At 36.5% G+C, this 18,350-nt stretch overlaps 1 protein-coding gene across 1 annotated transcript in view; it reads right to left on the minus strand.

The window, feature by feature from the left end:
• Positions 1–18,350, minus strand: part of AP3B1 (adaptor related protein complex 3 subunit beta 1) — a 165,135-nt gene that overhangs the window by 87,700 nt on the left and 59,085 nt on the right. Inside the window, exons 8-13 of the mRNA XM_082497703.1 lie at positions 16,330–16,491; positions 12,686–12,783; positions 10,077–10,131; positions 9,926–9,997; positions 6,594–6,656; positions 5,541–5,673 (exon numbers count right to left, since the gene is read on the minus strand). Coding sequence (XP_082353829.1) covers positions 5,541–5,673; positions 6,594–6,656; positions 9,926–9,997; positions 10,077–10,131; positions 12,686–12,783; positions 16,330–16,491 — 583 coding nt within the window. The remainder of the gene's footprint in view (positions 1–5,540; positions 5,674–6,593; positions 6,657–9,925; positions 9,998–10,076; positions 10,132–12,685; positions 12,784–16,329; positions 16,492–18,350) is intronic.

An 18,350-nucleotide genomic window follows, 5' to 3' on the forward strand; every position in this document is an offset into this window, starting at 1 on the left:
AGATCAATTTAATTTAGACTGTGTTTTGCTAGATATTAAAATAAGAAGACAATTCTCAAAATTAAAAAATTATGATCTGGAATATTAAGAGTGTGGGACATCGTAATGACAACCTTAAACACTGAGTGTTTTGTGATACTACTTAACAAGGAAAACAGTTAAACAAAATAAAATGAACATAAAAAACTGACTGGACATGAAGCCATTATTAAAGCACTTGTTGACAACATAGAACTGATCATGATAAAATGAAGTGCAGTAGATGAAGTGTCAGCATAGGATCTACTTTAATGCAATCTGTGGGAGCAAATTTAAAGAATTGAACCAGAACTGTAAGCAAGTAAACTAGTATGGTTCCTTTTATATGAATCTAGATACCAGAAAAGAAAGTACAAACAAAAGCAAAATGAATTTGTATTAAAATAAGGACCGACATAGTCCAGAAAAAAAGACACGTGCTTTGAGGCTTGCTTTGTGCACATGAAGAATCCCAAAAAAGAGCATGAAATAAGAGACACTCATCTAGGTTCAAAGACCAAAAAAATGGAGGGAGGGAGGGAGCTAAAATTGGCGTTCTGAACACTAAGAAAATTTTAAAATGTAACTCTGCTAGAATTAACAAAGAAAATGTGCATACAAGGCAACAATAAATGAACACAAGCATTTCCAAACAGAGTGTAAAGTATATCATATCTACAGGGTTGTAAAAAGTAAATCAAATTTTTAAAATAAAGACTAAATATTGCAGAAAATCTGACCAGGAATGCCTTTACCAATAAAGGAGACTACAAGAGATATCAGCAGATATCTATTTTCACAAGTTATAATAAAAATCTTAGTATAATGTTCACTGCTTGTTTTTTTTTGTTTGGTTGGTTGGTTGGTTGGTTTTTTTTCAAATAATTTTTAAGCAATATGGAAATGCCTACTTTGAGTAGGATATTCTCTGAAGACCCTGGAGCATGACAACTTCTCAAAAACCTGAAATATATTCACTCATACAGTGTTCCATTTTGCCAAATAATGATGTATATAAAAAATTAACAATGTAGTGGACAGTAACTTGTGGGGACCAAACTGCAGACATTTCATAATTGAGAATCTGGCCACTTATAACAAACTCAGAAAAAGACCTCAGCAAAGAGTGTATTACCACAGAACATTCAAAAGCTTCATTCTGGAATACTAATTCGATACCATTGATGTTGAGTTAAATTTTTTTTCCACTTGCATTAACTGATATTCGCAGAAACTAGAACATGCAGCTGAAGACTAATTTATCCACTGTCTATAGTTCGTACAATCACTATTTCTAAAGGCAGCAAAACTGCATCAGCTGTTTTTGGAATGAATATACCAATTGAATCTCATAGCAAGGCTGTACAAGTGATTAAGTGCTTCCTCAGCAAATTTGCAGATGACACCAAGCTGAGTGGTGCAGTTGACATGCCTGAGGGACAGGATATAATTCAGAAGGACCTGGAAAAGCTCAAGAAGTGGGTTCATATGAACCTCATGAGCTTCACATGAGGTTCAACAAAGCCAAGTGCAGGGTCCTGCACCTGGGTCAGGACAACACCCGTTATCAATAGAGGCTGGGGGATGAAGGGGCTGAGAGCAGCACTGCAGCCTTTCAACACTTAAAGGGGGCTTATAAGAAAGATGGGGACAGACATTTTACCAGGGCCTGTTACAGTAGGACAAGGGGTAATGGTTTTAAACTAAAAGATGATAGATCCAGACTATACATACAGAAGTAACTTTTTTATGATGAAGGTAGTGAAAGACCCTTCAACCTTAAAACCCACCACCCTTAAAAATGAACGAGAACTTTAGAAACTTAATTTCTCCATTCTGCCACACATAGAATACAGAAAGATTCTGGTAGTGAAGTAGTGGTCTGGGATATGACCTGTATTCTACCAGCAAATAATTTGTAAGGAGGCTTCCTGAAGAAATGTGCAGTCATAGCACCAGAAGGCATATCTCCGTCCATTACTCCCTTCTAAATTAAGTCAAAATAGACTGAACGCTTTCAGTCAAAAAGTCAGCACATACAGAATGCAATGAGTAGGTCGTGTGATATATGAATAATAATATATATAGCGTATATTATTTGTATAAAATATTCAATACACAAAAATATCACACTACCAAACATTGCATTCTATCAATCCACCAGGGACCAGACGTGTTGCTCCCACACAAATCAAAAAGTACATACATATTTTCAGTTAAGTGAACCACAATGGATTGAAGACCCAATAAAGATGGCAAGATCATCATGATGTTACTCTGACATATTTGAATATTGTAATTTTTACTTCAATTATAACCACGGTCTATTCATTACCATTGGGGTGGAGAGGCCAGAAAGGAAACCTGAGGCTTTGGTTGGATTTCTAGAACTATTTGTAGAACTAGCATGGAGAAGAGAAGGCTCCAGGGAGACCTTTTACAGCCTTCCAGTACTTAAAGGGGGCCTACACGAAAGATGCGCAAGGACTCTTCATCAGGGAGTGTAGCAATAGGATGAGGGGTAAAAGTTTTAAACCGAAAGAGGGAAGATTTAGTTTAGGTATTAGGAAGAAATTCTTTACTGTCAGTGGTGAGACACTGATCAGGTTGCCCAGGGAGGCAGCAGATGCCCCATCCCTGAAAACATTCAAGGTCAGGTTGGACGGGGCTCTGAGCAACCTGATCTAGTTGAAGATGTCCCTGCTCATTGCAGGGGTGTTCGACTAGATGACCTTTAAAGGTCGCTTCCAACTCAAACCATTCTATGATTCTATGATTATTTGGGTTATTAGAATGGTTAAAATGGTTAAAACTAAAGTTAAAAGGCAATTATCCGAGCTAAGAAACCAGACAAACCTTAAATTTCTGCTTTTCAGAACTGCCTGAAGTTTAAGTTTTTACCTGGTTAATTTTTCCACCTTTATAATATAAGAGAACTGTGAAACCACACTAATACATATAAACTGAATGCTACAAGGAGTTAATTTTCTTTTATGTCATTCTAACAGTAATTCCAATAGACAGTACTCACCTGACATACTAACAGTTCCAATGATTTTATGAGTTGCCTGTTGAAATTTGTATAGACTGGTAGGAAAAAAATTGTTTTAGCTATACATCCTACAATTGTGTTTATATTCTCTACTACCCACAACCTGCAACTTTCAAAGAAAATGAAAGTCACCTATCTGAGAAAAACTTGCAGGATCTCTATTATAATGGCAGACAAAAGAGACTTCCTATAATCCCAACTGTCTCTTGCATCTAAAATGATTTTTATGTCATAGCGGGGCCATAGGTGAGCTGAAATTATCAAGGCAATTGCTTAAAGGAAATGCATCAGTCAAATGCCAAATGTCACATCAAAAAGCCAAAATAATTCTTTTTGTACTTCCTTTAGCAGATGAGGAAGAAAAACAACTCTCAACCCTCAACATGGCTTCCAGAAATTTTCTTTGCTTATTTGAGAGTGCTTTGTTTAAAGCCAAATTTCCCCTACCCGGGGAAGCTGGGGGCTATTGTAAAAAAAAAAACAAACCCAACCATTTGAATCAGAAAGACAGGAGAACTGCTTCCAGGCTTCAAACCCGTGGAAGAAATAGCAGGGCAAACACACTGTTTGCCCACTTTAAGGGTGAAAGTTGGAGGAAAGCAAGATTAACCAAGACTCTTAAATCTATTCTCCTACACATGCTAAATCTCTTTTTCTCCCTTACCATGCCCAAAACTCTTCTTAAGTTCAGTAAGCTGTGACTATCATTAATTTCTTGTCACCTGAGGAAAGGCACCATGTAAATTATGCTATTCTATTCATTCCTTGAAAGAAGGAATAAAGACACTGCGGCTATGGTAAAGCAATTTGCCAGCTGCCAGGTTTAAAAGATCCTCAATATATCCTCTGCAGTCTTTCAGAACAGTAAGCACAAGAAGATAATTTTATTTACTAGACAACTACTTAGAAACAGTCAGGAAAACTAACCTTTTTGAGACAGACTTTCGTATACATGCACATGCATATATGTGTGTGTGTATATATATATATAGAATTACTTTGAAGAAAATATTAAATTGAGAAACTATGATAAAAGAAAAAAGCCTTTCCCTCTTATTTTGGTTTCTTCTTAGCAAAAAGAAAAACAAAGCAAGAAAACGGAAAGAAGGATCATTAAGTAACAAAGTCAGTATTCTGAAGTGATAGTTTTATTATTTTATTTAAGACAGAAAAAAAAATGGGGATTTGTACATGCTGAAAGGCGCCTACTGACCTAGAGAAAGATTGCTAGTAGAATTAAGCTGAATCAAGAACAAGCTTTGAAGCTTGTATTTTTAATATGGTCAATGTTGAATGTAATACAGAAAGGTGCATTGTGCAGACATGGCATTGTAACACAACATGGGAAGATATTTTGGTTGATAACCAAAAAAGCATAAAGGGACATAAGCTCTGGCAGACTAGGAAATTAAAGTTACATATATTAGAAGTACAAAGCTATACACTGAAGTCTCAGGAATAGAAGGTGAAGTAGGAGAGAAAGAGGACTCATAGTTCATAAGCCAAGTAAGAGAAAGCTCTGAGTCTATCAGTGGGTGACAGGATGACTATGTGTGACTAAAGTGATGGCCCTAATAAAGGCCTTTTTAGGATTACCATGAAAAATATGTCCAGTAGTTGTGAAGAGGAATTAATGCTGCTTTTCAAAACTTAGAGTAGATCTCATCTGTGTTATTCTGAACAATTATAATTACTCCAGGCCATCCCAAAACCATGCTTTTCCTGTTTCCTGAGATTATTAAGTACATCTGTCTTAACTCTATTTCCAATATTTAACCATATTCATGTAGACTGGACATTATATAATAATCTTCCGATTCTCTTATTGGCTACTTCTGTGCAATATTAATTGGTAACTGGTAAGAATATACAATATTATCATGTTTTGATTTACAGTACTGCTACATCCTATTTGACTTTATCTGCTCCTTGTTGCAGTCCTTACTGACTTGCAACTGTTTCACTATATAAAAGTAACAGAAGGCTAGATTATAAAATCAAGGCAAGTTTGAGGCCGTTTACCCTAAAACTATTTAATGTGTTTTTTCAGTTAGGCATTGATGCACTAAAAAAACCCACCAACATTCCAAGCTTTCAGCACCCTCTACAGGCTAACTATTTTGATGCAACTAAACATAAAAGTAAAACTCCTGTCATGATAATCACAACAGCACCCTTTAATAATTACAGCATTTTTAGAAAAAACAGGTAAACATGTAATCACAGGCCACAAGGAATTAATTTCACTAACAAAAGAGAAAATAAGTACCCAGTGACTATGAGAGTCTTTTGAAATGCTTCAAACAAGAAGCAATGCCAGAATCACTATTTTTATCCAGTCACATCAGCTAAATTCTTACAAAAGTCAACTCCCATATAATTTTTAATGTGATCTGCTCTGTGCGATTCTCATTAAGAAAAGGTTTAATGCCATCAGCTACTCAGAAAACAAATAGAACATTTATCTTACCATCCCTGTTGGACAGCAAACATACGAGGCCGTTAAGGCATGTGTCAGTCACTTCGGTGATGTTTGTTGCGCATCTGCCTATAGCCTGAATTGTAGCTGCAGCAAACTGTTTATCTTGGCTTTTCACATAAGTCTAAGGAAACAGGATTTTCATTAGTCAATACATAAATCTTGTCAACCAAAGACTTATTAACCTCATAAGACAGACATACTGGATAACAAATACAATCTAGAAAGCTACATTGCACATTAGAAGTAACACTTTTTTCACCTCATTGTCACTTTCAGAAGACATTTTCTTGCTGGCTTTGGTCACCCATGGCTATATAAACCTCTGATTTCAAGAAAGCTTGGGGCAGGGGGCAATTACCTAAAATCAGCAATTAGTTTGTGTGCAAGGTTGGAGGAGTTGATGAGCTCCCTCTTCAGAGAGTGAAGTTTCAGTTCATTTAACCAGGAGCATCTGTGAAACTATGAATAACCTACCTGCCTCAGAACCAGTACCTTTCAGAGAAATCCAGCCAGAGAACTGAAGCAATGAAAACAGATGTCATAAGCAAAGAGGAAAGAAAGAAGGACAGACACTGTTTCACAATATAGGCAGAACACCTTGCTGATCCATATACATATATTGGAGATAAAACTACTTCATCAAATGACTTACAGAAATGACCTTTGGCAATAAATGCTAATGGGCAAATATTGCTAAAACTAAGACCCTATCATCTAGTGACTTACAGTGTCAGTTGGTAGAATTTGTTTTAAATAATTTGGAATGATTGAGTTTCTAGGTTGTGGGGTTTTTTTTTTTTTTTTTTTTTGGGTAGCTGGAAGGAGAGTGAGAAACAAAACATTCAAACCCCTTTCCACATATAAAAAGCTCCATTATCTATTATGATATGTCTCAGTTTCATTTCCATTCCGAGGACATATTACCCTGGAAAAGACTTTAAGTTGAAAAATTTAAGACTAAGAATCTAGATGAAACATCCAATAATGGCAATTGGCCAACAGAGAGCATTTCATATAAAAAGAACACACTTTTGCACAAACCTGAAATTCTCGCAGCAGAGTCGATATGTTGGCTTCGTTAGCTAAACTTGTCAAGATTTCAAGCTACAAGAAAAAAGATATTTTATCAAAAGCTAAAATAAAGTATTATAAGAAATACTACATATACACTACACTTTTACTATATATAAATAAAAACAATAATACTAGTAAAAACACCACTTAGAATTCAATAGAGTATACCAGATTTCAGTATAAACTGGTAACAGCATCGCACTCAGGAGGAATATTCTCCTTGCATGTACACGCAAGGTTTTCAAAGCAGGACTCTAGGGTTCAGTGATGCATTTTCTACAAGCTCTAGCTTTAGCGTTACGTTGCATACCAAATGGGCTTGAAATACTTCTGGCAGCATGGTTTCCAATGTTATATAACAGGCCTTAGTGTACAAGAACCATGTGACATTGTAAGAAGAAATAATGGAAATAATGGAAATCACAACTGCAGCTGGGGAGAAATAAAGTGTCCATTATATTCAGATGAACGGCAACAAAAGACCTTTAAACTCAGGAAAGAAACAGTTGCATCTACGAGACTCCTCAGATCTTAATCAACATCAACAACATCAGACCCTGAAAGGCCTCTTCTTTGTTCCTGGTGAACAACAGGATGATATACAACACTTGGCATATATTGTTAAGATGCAATGCTTCCAGGCTTTTTTAACTTTAAAGAAGAAAAAATTCCAATACAATCTGGTTGAGGTAAACTGAAGAAAAAGACTGTCTCTATAAAGGGAAGTCAAACTTCTGAAATCTGTTGGTGTTTTTTGAGTTAGATGCACACAGACAACAACGCTAAATTGATACAGTCCACCTGTAATTCGAAAGCCATTTGATAAGACCTGTCACCAAAGGCTTTTAAAGATACATATCTAGCAGAGAATGCAAAGCAGGTGGATAAATGAAAAACAGGGATAGGCAGGAAAAAAAATAAAGAGACTACAGTACAGGAAGGCTATCAATGGAATCCCACAAACGTCTTCGTTAGTCTTTTGCTTTTCAACATATTCATATATGAACTATGAAAGTAATGAGAAAACAGGTGACAAAGTTTTCAGCTGATGCTACAATTTTCAGAGAAATGAAGACAAAGGCTGACTAAGAAAAGCTGCATAAAAACTTCAAGTATTAGGTTATATATTAGGTATATATTAAAACTTCAAGTATTAGGTTAGGACTGGTTGATAAAACGGCAAAACAAAATTCAACAGAGATAAACGTAAATTAATGTTCATAACTTGGTAAAAACCTTAACTTCAGAGAAACTTCAGGCTCAGAGCTGATTACTACTAATTATAACTGAAAACTTGTGGTTACAATAGATAACTCGATGAAAATGTAAACTCAATGCTAAGCAGTGATCAAAAAAGCAAACTTGATGTTGGGAAAGAAACAGAGGACAGAAATCTAAACAGTGCAGCAGTTAGATGAATTCCAGGGTGCACCTACATCTTAAATACTGCCACAGGTCTTGTCCTCTTATCTTAAAAGAGATAGGATGCAATTACAGCAGTACAGGGTGGAGAGAAGCACAAGATTTTCTTACGTATGTAACAGGTTGTCCTGAATTTTTCAGCCACCAAGAATGAACTGAGAAAATGAAAGGAAAAACGACAATTTATACTTCTCCACCTCTTAATCATTGTATTATCAATTAACACGTGAATTTAAATGTATCAACTTTCAATTATTTCAGGAGCGCCTTCTCCTGGATAATACTAAGTCTTACTAGTATTCCTGACAGTTTTCTTGATCATTAAGTGTGGGGAAGATCCTTTTGCCTCCAACTGCCTCAAATTTACTTGGATTTAATGTTGGACTAATAAAAATCTGATGGGCTGGGCATAGCCATTGTGGACTGCACCCCTCTGCCCATGTAAACAGGGTGCAACACTGATGTAAAATGAAAATAAGGAAAAAATACTGTTTCTTTAAGGAACCTGTACTTTCCACTCTAAAGCAAAACAAGAAAAAAGGCACATAATAGTAGACAAGTTTTTAGCTATTGTTTTGTCAAGGATTGCACGTCTGTTAAAGGCTAAGAATAGAGAAAACACAAAGACGATAGCCTAAAACATGCATTGAGACGTGGCCATGAGGAAAACCTAAAGTACTTCTCATGTTGAATGATGACTTTGAAGGGAATTTGGGACTTTAACACTGTCTCATTTTGTCCAGGGAAACAGATTTAAACTCTTTTTTAAGCTAGCAATATCAAAGACTGTGATTTCATTTCTCTTCATTTAAGAAGATTATTCTTCCTATGAAAATAGTCAGACTTTAAATGTTTGAATAGCTGGTTAGACATAAACAGTAATGCTCTGTATCACACAAAAGTACCAAAAGCTGTAGTTGCAAACATCACACATCTGCCACCTACAACATGATAACGTTGTAGATCAGAGATGCACAAATATAGGCTGTATGGAGAATGGACTGAGAGCAGTCCATTGAGAGGAGAAGGACTTGGGGATGTTGGTTGATAAGAAGCTCAACATGAGCCAGCAATGTGCGATCGCAGCCCAGAAGGCCAACCGTATCCTGGGCTGCATCAAAAGAGTGGCCAGCAGGTCAAGGGAGGTGATTCAGCCTCTCTACTCCACTCTGGCGAGATCCCACCTGGAACACTGCATCCAGCTCTGGAGCCCTCAACATAGGAAGGACATTAACCTGTTGGAGGGGACCCAGAGGAGGGCCATGAAGATGATCAGGGGACTGGAGCACCTCTCCTATGAAGACAGGCTGAGAGAGTTGGGGTTGTTCAGCCTGGAGAAGAATCCGGAAAGACTTTATAGCGGCCTTCTAGTATCTGAAGGGTATAGCGGCCTTCTAGTATCTGAAGGGGGCCTAAAGGAAGGCCGGAGAGGGACTTTTTACAAGGGTACGTAGTGATAGGATGACTGGGAATGGCTTCAAACTGGAAGAATAGATATTAGGAAAAAATGTTTCACTATGAGGGTGGTGAAAAACTGGAACAATTTGCCCAGGGAAGTTATGGAAGCTCCATCCCTGGAAATGTCCAAGGCCAGACTGGATGGGGCTTTGAGCAACCTGGTCTAGTGGGAGGTGTCCCTGCCCATGGCAGGGGAGCTGGAACTAGATTATCTTTAAGGTCCCTTCCAACCTAAACCATTCTATGAACAGCAGAACTTTCAGGTAGCCTGGCCAGCCTTAAAGCCACAACTCTACACTTCCTAGCAAAAACAAGGAATAGCACAGAATGATGTGTCATATCAGTGCAAGAAAATTTTACCTTCCTGTTACAAACAGTTTTGTCCAGCAGTATATAGACGAATTAGCTTTTAAACTCACCTTCAGTGTTTTGATCATTGTTGGATCAGTTGATCTAACATAGAAACTCTTCAGATAAGGTTCAAACATTCCCTGAAAAGCAAAACATACTTAAGTAGCTCGCCTGCATTTCATATAAAATATGACTTAGAAAATTCTAAATAGGGTGTACCTTTCTCTGAATTGACATAGTGGCAATATTTTGCAGAACAATATACTGCACCTCCCTAGAATATGAAAAGAAAAACAGGAATTATTCTGCAAAATTACAGATACATAAAATAAAGCAACAAAGCAAAGAAAGTCCAATTCTATTTGAATCCAAAGTTAGTTATACATTTAATTTTGCACAAACACAGAAGTAAAAAGCTTACTGCCAACTGCTACAAGTTCATCATCTGCTTCAGAGGAAGACTCATGATGAAACCAGGCTCTCATTTTTTAAAAACTTCAATATGCAAAAACTTCAATATGCAAAAAAAGATCACTGACACCAGTGCAATGGTGCAATGCTTCTTTCAGCCCTTGTGTCTTTGTTTAAACCAAAAATTGGTTTAAAACAGCTATTTCTGGAGATGCCAGAATGATGATCACAAAAGCATTACTTTTTGCCCAACATCCTGAAACTTAAATACCTCAGGATGACACAGCTGAGAACAAAAACACATAGGCTTTATATTTAGTGTGGAAATAACTGCATTAGTTACAAGAACAGCTAATCCTTGCACAACTAGCAAGACTTGCTATGACATTTTTGGTATTAAAAAATTTCCTAATAATTCTCAAAAAGGACCAAGGTTTCCTGTGACTTAAGAGTACACACTGGCAGGCATACACATCTATGCAAAAGCAGGACTTAAACATAATAGACTTGGTCAAGATATAGACAACAGAATTACGTAATATTCTAAACACTAAAACATTAAACATGTTTGGAGGATATTCTCATCATTAGTTTAAAAGCCTCAGCAGGAGTGAGCAAAAAGAAATCTGGATACTAGTCTAAAGCTTTTAAACTACAGAGTTTCTGCCACCATTTGCTTAAAAACTAAGTAACAATTTACACGATTTTTTTCTGAACCATGAGTGCCCAAATTCTTTCATGATGCAAATCACATCCTAATAGAGAAATCATCACGTCCATTATCTCCTCTATTCAAAACTGTCTAATAACCCTGTGGTAATTACAGCTGTTGCTTACAAAGAAAACTAATCATACAGAAGTACTTAATATCTTTTAAACCTATTTTTACATAATTCTTACATAGGTATATGAAAATAGTCAGCTGCACATGATGAACCAAGACTGGCAATCGCTATGAAATGCTCTTCCAGGTACTCTCACCCTAACTAGATTATAGTGTATTTGACATTAATTTAAAGGCCATAGGCACATAACTTCAAGGGCAAACAGTAAAAGCTTATTTCAAAGTGGCTGTAATAGCAAAAGTGTTTCACACAGACCAGTAACAGAGAACAGACAAGCCATTCAACATAGGAAAATCATAAAACTAGCGCCATTTTAAGTTGAGGTACAGGAAATGTGACTTCTTTTTGATGAAACTGAACATAAATGAGCAATAAACAGCATGCAAAAAAAATCCTTTCAAAGTGCGAGTAGGAGTTTAGTTCTATACATTGCCTGTACATATGCCAAACTTTAGCCAATACCTATGTTTGTATAAAGAGAATGGGAAGCATACTGTACTATAAAACCAAAGACAAAAATAACAGTGATTCATTTTTATCTGAAATAAAAGCATGAATACTCTACCAAGCCAATTTTACTTCTTCACTAATTTTTAAATAATAGAGACATTAGCCATGGGTGAACGGCAGAAGTTTACAGAAAAGAGCTCTATGGTGATTGGGCTCACAACAGTTAAAGCCCATCTAAGATGAGCAATCTTGTCAGACACAACAAAAGCTTTATTTTAAAAGCTTTTAATCTGTTTGATGTGACCAACTTTAAAAACAAAATCATTTTAACAGCAATTTCTAGCCAAAAATACTGTGTTTAGTTAGAAGGATATTCTGAAAACATCTTAATACTGTGTCTCCTATCACCTCTTCAAGACTTTTTGTACAGATACATGGAAGTTCAAAGTCTAAAAACTAAGAGGAAAAATTTTTCTGCAGCAAATATCGCCATAATATGCCATAACTATCAAATACAAAGAAAAAAAAAAGTATTATTGATCTTATGAACCATGTGGCCAGAGAGACACTTTATAGGAAAGTAGACAAGGTCACACTGAAGATAATAAAGTCCAAATTAGATGTCCTGAACGAAATATAAACTTGTCCTTTAAAAATAGTCCAAGGATTAAAAAAAACATAGGGATTCGGCAGCTTCAAGTGGTATTTTAAAAAATATGTTTCTTAGTTTCTCTGTCAATAAGAAGTCTTCAGTACAAAGTTCAGGAAAAGAAAATACACAGCTGAAGACTTCTTTAGTGGTTAGCAATACAGTAAGGAACTCCAATAGAATTAAATATCCAATAACTTCCCATAATTAAAAAAATCAAGAAACTGAGCAAACTAGTTAGCACTGCCTCTATTTGTATGTGAACTAGGCAGCCGTGATTCTTCTCAGAATGAAAGTCATAATTACAAATGAAACACGATATTGAATGATCACTGGATGTGATACTGAAAATGATTTTAAAATTAAACTCTACAAGTGCAACAGTTATATTCTTACAACTAGGGCTAAACAAGTATATATGAAAAACTTTCACAAAAAAAGTAGACATAATGTAAAGTACAGACTGGACCTACCTATTACTACGGAGTAAACGCACCAATGACTTAGAAACAATACCAGCTTCAGATTTTGGTGCCAAGTGCCAGTAAAGCTGTGCAACTGCCATTACCACCTAAAAGAAGAATATTCAGAACAGCATGTTAACTTCAAATCATCATACATATCTATCACTTTTGCTTCAGACCTGCAGAATTACCAACTCACTCTTCAGAAAGCAAAGTGCATACCCACATTATTCAGAATCAAAAGACTGGGGGGAAAGACATCAGAAGAAAAAATATTTTTATTTCTAAAATAAAAGCTAATTACGTACCTCTCATCCCTCCCAGTATTTATTGTACATGATAATACATAGAAAGACAGAGGAAGAGATGAAGAGAGAAAAAATGTAGGTAGTTCAATTGTTAACATACTGATACCATCCTTAAAAAGTCAGTATTGCTAACATCAGCTGTGCAAATTAATGAAGAAATGCTGTTTAAAACTTCTGCAATTTTTGTGCTTTTATTTTTATTAAATACAGATTCAGTATTAGAATTGTCTAGGTTGGAAGGGACCTTTAAGATCATTGAGTCCAACCATCAACCTAACACTGCTAAAGCCACTACTACATCACGTCCCGAAGCACTGTGTCTACCGTCTTTTAAATACCTGCAGGGATGGCAATTCCACCACTTTTCTGGTGAAGGTAATAGGTAATATTACCTATTATTTAGTTTTCCTTTAAAATCTTTCATTCTATTATTCTATTATCCAATTTATAAAATGACAGCTGCCTTTACTGGCAACTTCTAAAGTCTCAAATCCAACAGAAAATAAAAACCACAGGGTTGGATACCAACACCCTGGCTAGCAAAAAGCAGAAGACTGAGATATCACAGAATGATGGGCGTTGGAAGGGACCTCTGGAGATCACCTAGTCCAACTCCCCTGGCCAGAGACCAGACCTAAAGTGAGTTGCACAGGATGGTGTCCAGGTGGGTTCTGAATGTCTCCAGAGTGGGAGACTCCACAACCTCTCTGGGCAGCCTGTTCCAGTGCTCTGCCTCCTTCAAAGTTAAGGAGTTCCTCCTCATGTTTAGATGGAACTTCCTGTGTTCAAGTTTGTGCCCATTATACCTTGTCCCATCACTGGGTACCACTGAAAAAAGACTGGTCCCATCCTCCTGGCACTCCCCCTTTAAGTATTTATAAGCATTGATAAGATCCACCTTCAGTTTTCTCTTCTCCAGACTAAAAAGACCCAAGTTCCTCAGCCTTTCCTCATAAGAATGATGCCCCAGTCCCCTTACAGCCCTTTGCTGTCCCCTCTCCAGCAGTTCCCTGTCCTTCTGGAGACAGGGAGCCCAGAACTGGACACAGTACTCCAGATGCAGCCTCACCAGGGCAGAGTAGAGGTGGAGGATAACTCCCCTTAACCTGCCGGCTGCACTCTTCTTGATGTGCCCTAGAATGCCACTGGCCTTCCTGGCCACAAGGGCACACTTCTGGCTCCTGAGGGCTGGCCTGAGCAGTAAAGACTGAAGCAATGAAGGCATTTAGTAACTCTGCCTTCTCTGCATCATCTGTCACCATGGCATCTGTCTCGTTCAACAGGGGGCCCATAATTTCTCTAGTTTTCCTTTTGCCTCCAACGTACTTTAAGAAACCCTTCCTGTGGACCTTGACATCCCTTGCTAGATTTAATTCCAAGGAGGCCTTGGCTTTCCTTGTTTCATCCCTGCATACCCTGACAGCATTCTTGTACTATTCCCAAGCAGTCAGTCGTTCTTCCACATACTGTAAACTTCCTTCTTCCACTTAAGCTTTTTCAGAAGCTCCCTGCTCAGCCATGCAGGTCTCCTGCTTCCCTTGCCTGATTTCTTGCTCCTGCTGATGCATCGATCCTGAGCTTGGAGAAAGCGGTACTTGAGTATCAACCATCTCTCTTGAGTGCCCTTACCCTCTACAGCCCTAACCCATGGGATTTCTCCCAGCAGTTTCTTGACGAGATCAAACTCAGCCCTCCTGAAGTCCAAGGTTGCAATCCTACTTGTCGTTTTATGCATACTACGCTGAATCCTGAATTCTATCTTCTCATAATCACAATATAAGCACCTATAAGCAACTTAAAACCCATACGTTTTTTTTCCCAAGTTTGCTCATAAGTAAAAGATAAATGATGAACTTTATGCTAATGAATAAGTCATGTCACAGTCTTCCCTAAAATACTGTCATGGTCAACTCTCTGTTCAAAACAAAACAAATCATGAAAAGAAGACTCCAAGTAAAGCCATCATTATGACACTTGACTTGGTATCTTAAATATTAGTACCAATGAAACAGAAATTATTATTAAACAATTAAAAAAATTATTAAAAACATCTGAAAAGAGGAAATAACTGGAAGATTTTTAGCAATGTACTCTAGGGATCTTTTGTTACTCACAAAAATCTAAGGTCAAAGAGAAAGCAATCAATTTAATTGCTGGTAAATTCTGTGAATGGTACAAAAATTGGTGTAATAGCAATTCAAAGCAGCACAATTTCACTTCATAAACTGCCCTTAAACATCTCAGTTAACTTTAATATCAGAAAGTTAAAGATCATAAATGTAAGAATCAATACCATATTTAAGAGATATAAAGAAAATTATTTATGGAATGTGGAAGATAAGGAACTGAACCTGCTTTCAGTGCAGAGTGATGGCAAATATTTAACATACTTGTTCTTTGCATGAGATGAGGAAGCACTGTACAGATGTTGAGCAGTAATTTTAGCAAAAGGCTGTATTCTAACAGAATTATTATTGTAAAATTGTATTAAATTTGTTTCCAAATTCTTCTGGCAGATTATAAATGGTTTTGAAAAGAATTAGACATTAGTCAGAATCTAGAAATATGTTCCAGGGGAGAAATAAAAACCTGGTCTGTTTCGCTTATTAAGAACAGGTTAGGAGGTGACTTAATCATGGTGCAGTAATTGTTTTTGCAGTGACATCAATATTCATTATCACTGGAATTCTTTTCCCAAAGACATCTAGTCTTGAATAACAGGGCAAACTGAGGTTAGAAATAAAGTTCTGTGATATGAGTAATGTCACAATGATCCACCATCAGCATGGCTTTCTCCAGTTCTAAGTTTACCTGCATCTTAAAATCTCATAGAAATACTGCGGAGGATACTATACTCATAATGTTGTATCTATCCTGGGAGCCTGCCAAAGCACCTGCCTTGGACTGACAAAGAATTCAGGCATATAATTGTCTGCTTGTAAAATATGAGACTCAAAGGAAAGCACAACTTACTGAATCAATAACAACTACAATTTTCTTTGTGAATCTGTACCACCAAAAATGATATTATGCCATCCCAGTTGCTGAGAACTTAAGCATTAAAAGCTAGGTATTGTGTAGTCATCACATGCTATAGAAGTTGGATTCAAATGTTCTCATATTTTCTCCTTAATATTTGGAGCATGTATCACATTCAGTTCAGGTGTTTAACCTAGAAACTAACTTAATTTCAAAAAAGAGAGAACAACTGTACTTCTGCTATAAGTTACTAGACAGTATTATCACCATTTTTAAAGAGGTGTAGATTTTACTTTTAAATCTTTAAAATTTTCTAGAAGCATAGATATTTATTAAACATTTTAATCAAAAAGGAATTTGTCATACAGCAGCATTTCGGCTTTGAAGCAAGGGCTTTGTATTTCGTAACAGCAGCCTGTGATCTGGGTCCATAGTATAGGTGTTTTTCATTTTCCGATCCTTTTCTTTCTCTTCTTCATCAGATTCATAGAAATTATTTTCACTATATTCTTCAACCACCTCATCATCCTACCAAAAGACAAAATGACAAAAACATGCTCAGAATATTTGAATCAACCAGTTTGAGTCATTAAGGAAGTAACATACAACACCACAATTTCATGCAAGATTTATATGCTTTTTTAAAAATAGCTATTGGCTCCCTCTACCCCAGTTTGCTCAAAGCAGTAAACGTACTGACATGAAATATAGCTTAACAATATATGCAAATATTTCCTTAGAAATAAGATGAACTGCTAAATGAAATATCTTCATTAATATTCTAGAAACTAGATTAGGTATGAATACTGGCCTTTGGACTTAAAGCCTATGATCCGAACTTGCAATTTTTGAAAACAGTCAGTTGTTTAAAATTCCATCTTTTTTGAAAACTTAATGCAAATCACATGCATTCTTCTCTCTCCAGCAGTATACAAATTATCCGTGAAAACAGCAAACCTCAAAAGAAGGGACGGGTCTCTTTCTCAAGAAATTACATGATAAAAAGGTGATGTATCCTGAGCCTGGCCTTCTCTGATGAAGTACAAATCCTTGAGCTGTTTAAATTTATGAGTTATCAGCATAACATCACTTAAAAAAAAACCAACACAAGACACTGAAATAATTCATTAAAGTTTGAGATAGAATATAAAGGAATATATCCGATTATGCAAACATGATAAATTAAAACCAATCTTAAGATTTCTTATGTGGTTCAAAAAATGGATTAAGAATAGATTTAAAGTGTTTAATTATGCTTATATTTAATTAGCATTAAAAAGTCCACAAACTTAGAAAACATAAGATGGAAACAGACAGGATTAGATTAAAACAGAACGTATGGATTATCAATATTGAGAGTACTCAACATTACAAAACTTTTTTTAAAAAATAAGCTACTGACTTCTGCAACTTGTTATATCCAAGTGTGTGCCCTTCCTCTCCTGCATTCTTCCATCTCACTTTGTCACCAGAATATCCAACTAAGGCAAAAAGCGTTACTGTGACTAGCTGGAGCTATTCATATTACGATGGGCTGGCTGGTACCAAACACTAACCATACCAATAACTCTGCTTGTCTTTCTCTCAAGCCTCTTTCAACTATTTTAAGGAATATCCAACTCTACACAAACAGTTTTAAGATGATTATTTAAGTCATATCCACAATTGCTGATTTTTTTAAAAGACATAATTACTTTTGAGACAAATGTATCTTTTTAATTCTAGCTGGCAGTAGCAAAGTGATCAAAACTGAATGGAAGAATAGCTAGAAATGAAAATAAAGACTTATTTAATGGGTCTTCAGAAAACTAGGCAAGGGTAACTTCAAACCTTTGTTGCATGCCTTGGTCAAAACTCATGTGTGGTGAAAGAGCCCATAAAAGCATCTTCAGTATAGGCACAGGGACAGCAAGGGATGGAAGAAATGGCAATAAATCAAAGTTATCATTTTATTTGTTTTTGTTACAATTTGAAAGGACACTGAAAATAAAGCTTCCCTTCACATTTCTTCTCATTTTTATTACTTGATGCCAACAGTGCTCAGTGTTTTACAGAACCCCTAGCAGGTTCTTAGTATTTGTTATGCAACAGCAACTGAAGTGATTTAGTTTTTTCACTTCTCTGTCTTTACATCTTTGTGGCAATCACCCTTCTAAACTAAAAACTCAAGATGCTAAATCAAGAGTACTGGTAACCAAATTCCTCTCCTTGTCTACAGGACAGGCAACTTGAAAGCAAAACTCCTGATGCCAGGGCATCTCAACCCTGCACTGAAGAAGCTTCCTCTAACAGGAGGAGGATAATTCAGCCTTCATCGATTCAGTCTTCAGTATCCCTGCCTTGACTGCTAACAGGCACTCACATCAGTACGGTTGAACTCAACAGGA

Source organism: Vanellus vanellus, assembly GCF_965231255.1.
Source record: "Vanellus vanellus genome assembly, chromosome: Z".
NCBI classification, from domain to species: Eukaryota; Metazoa; Chordata; class Aves; order Charadriiformes; family Charadriidae; genus Vanellus; species Vanellus vanellus.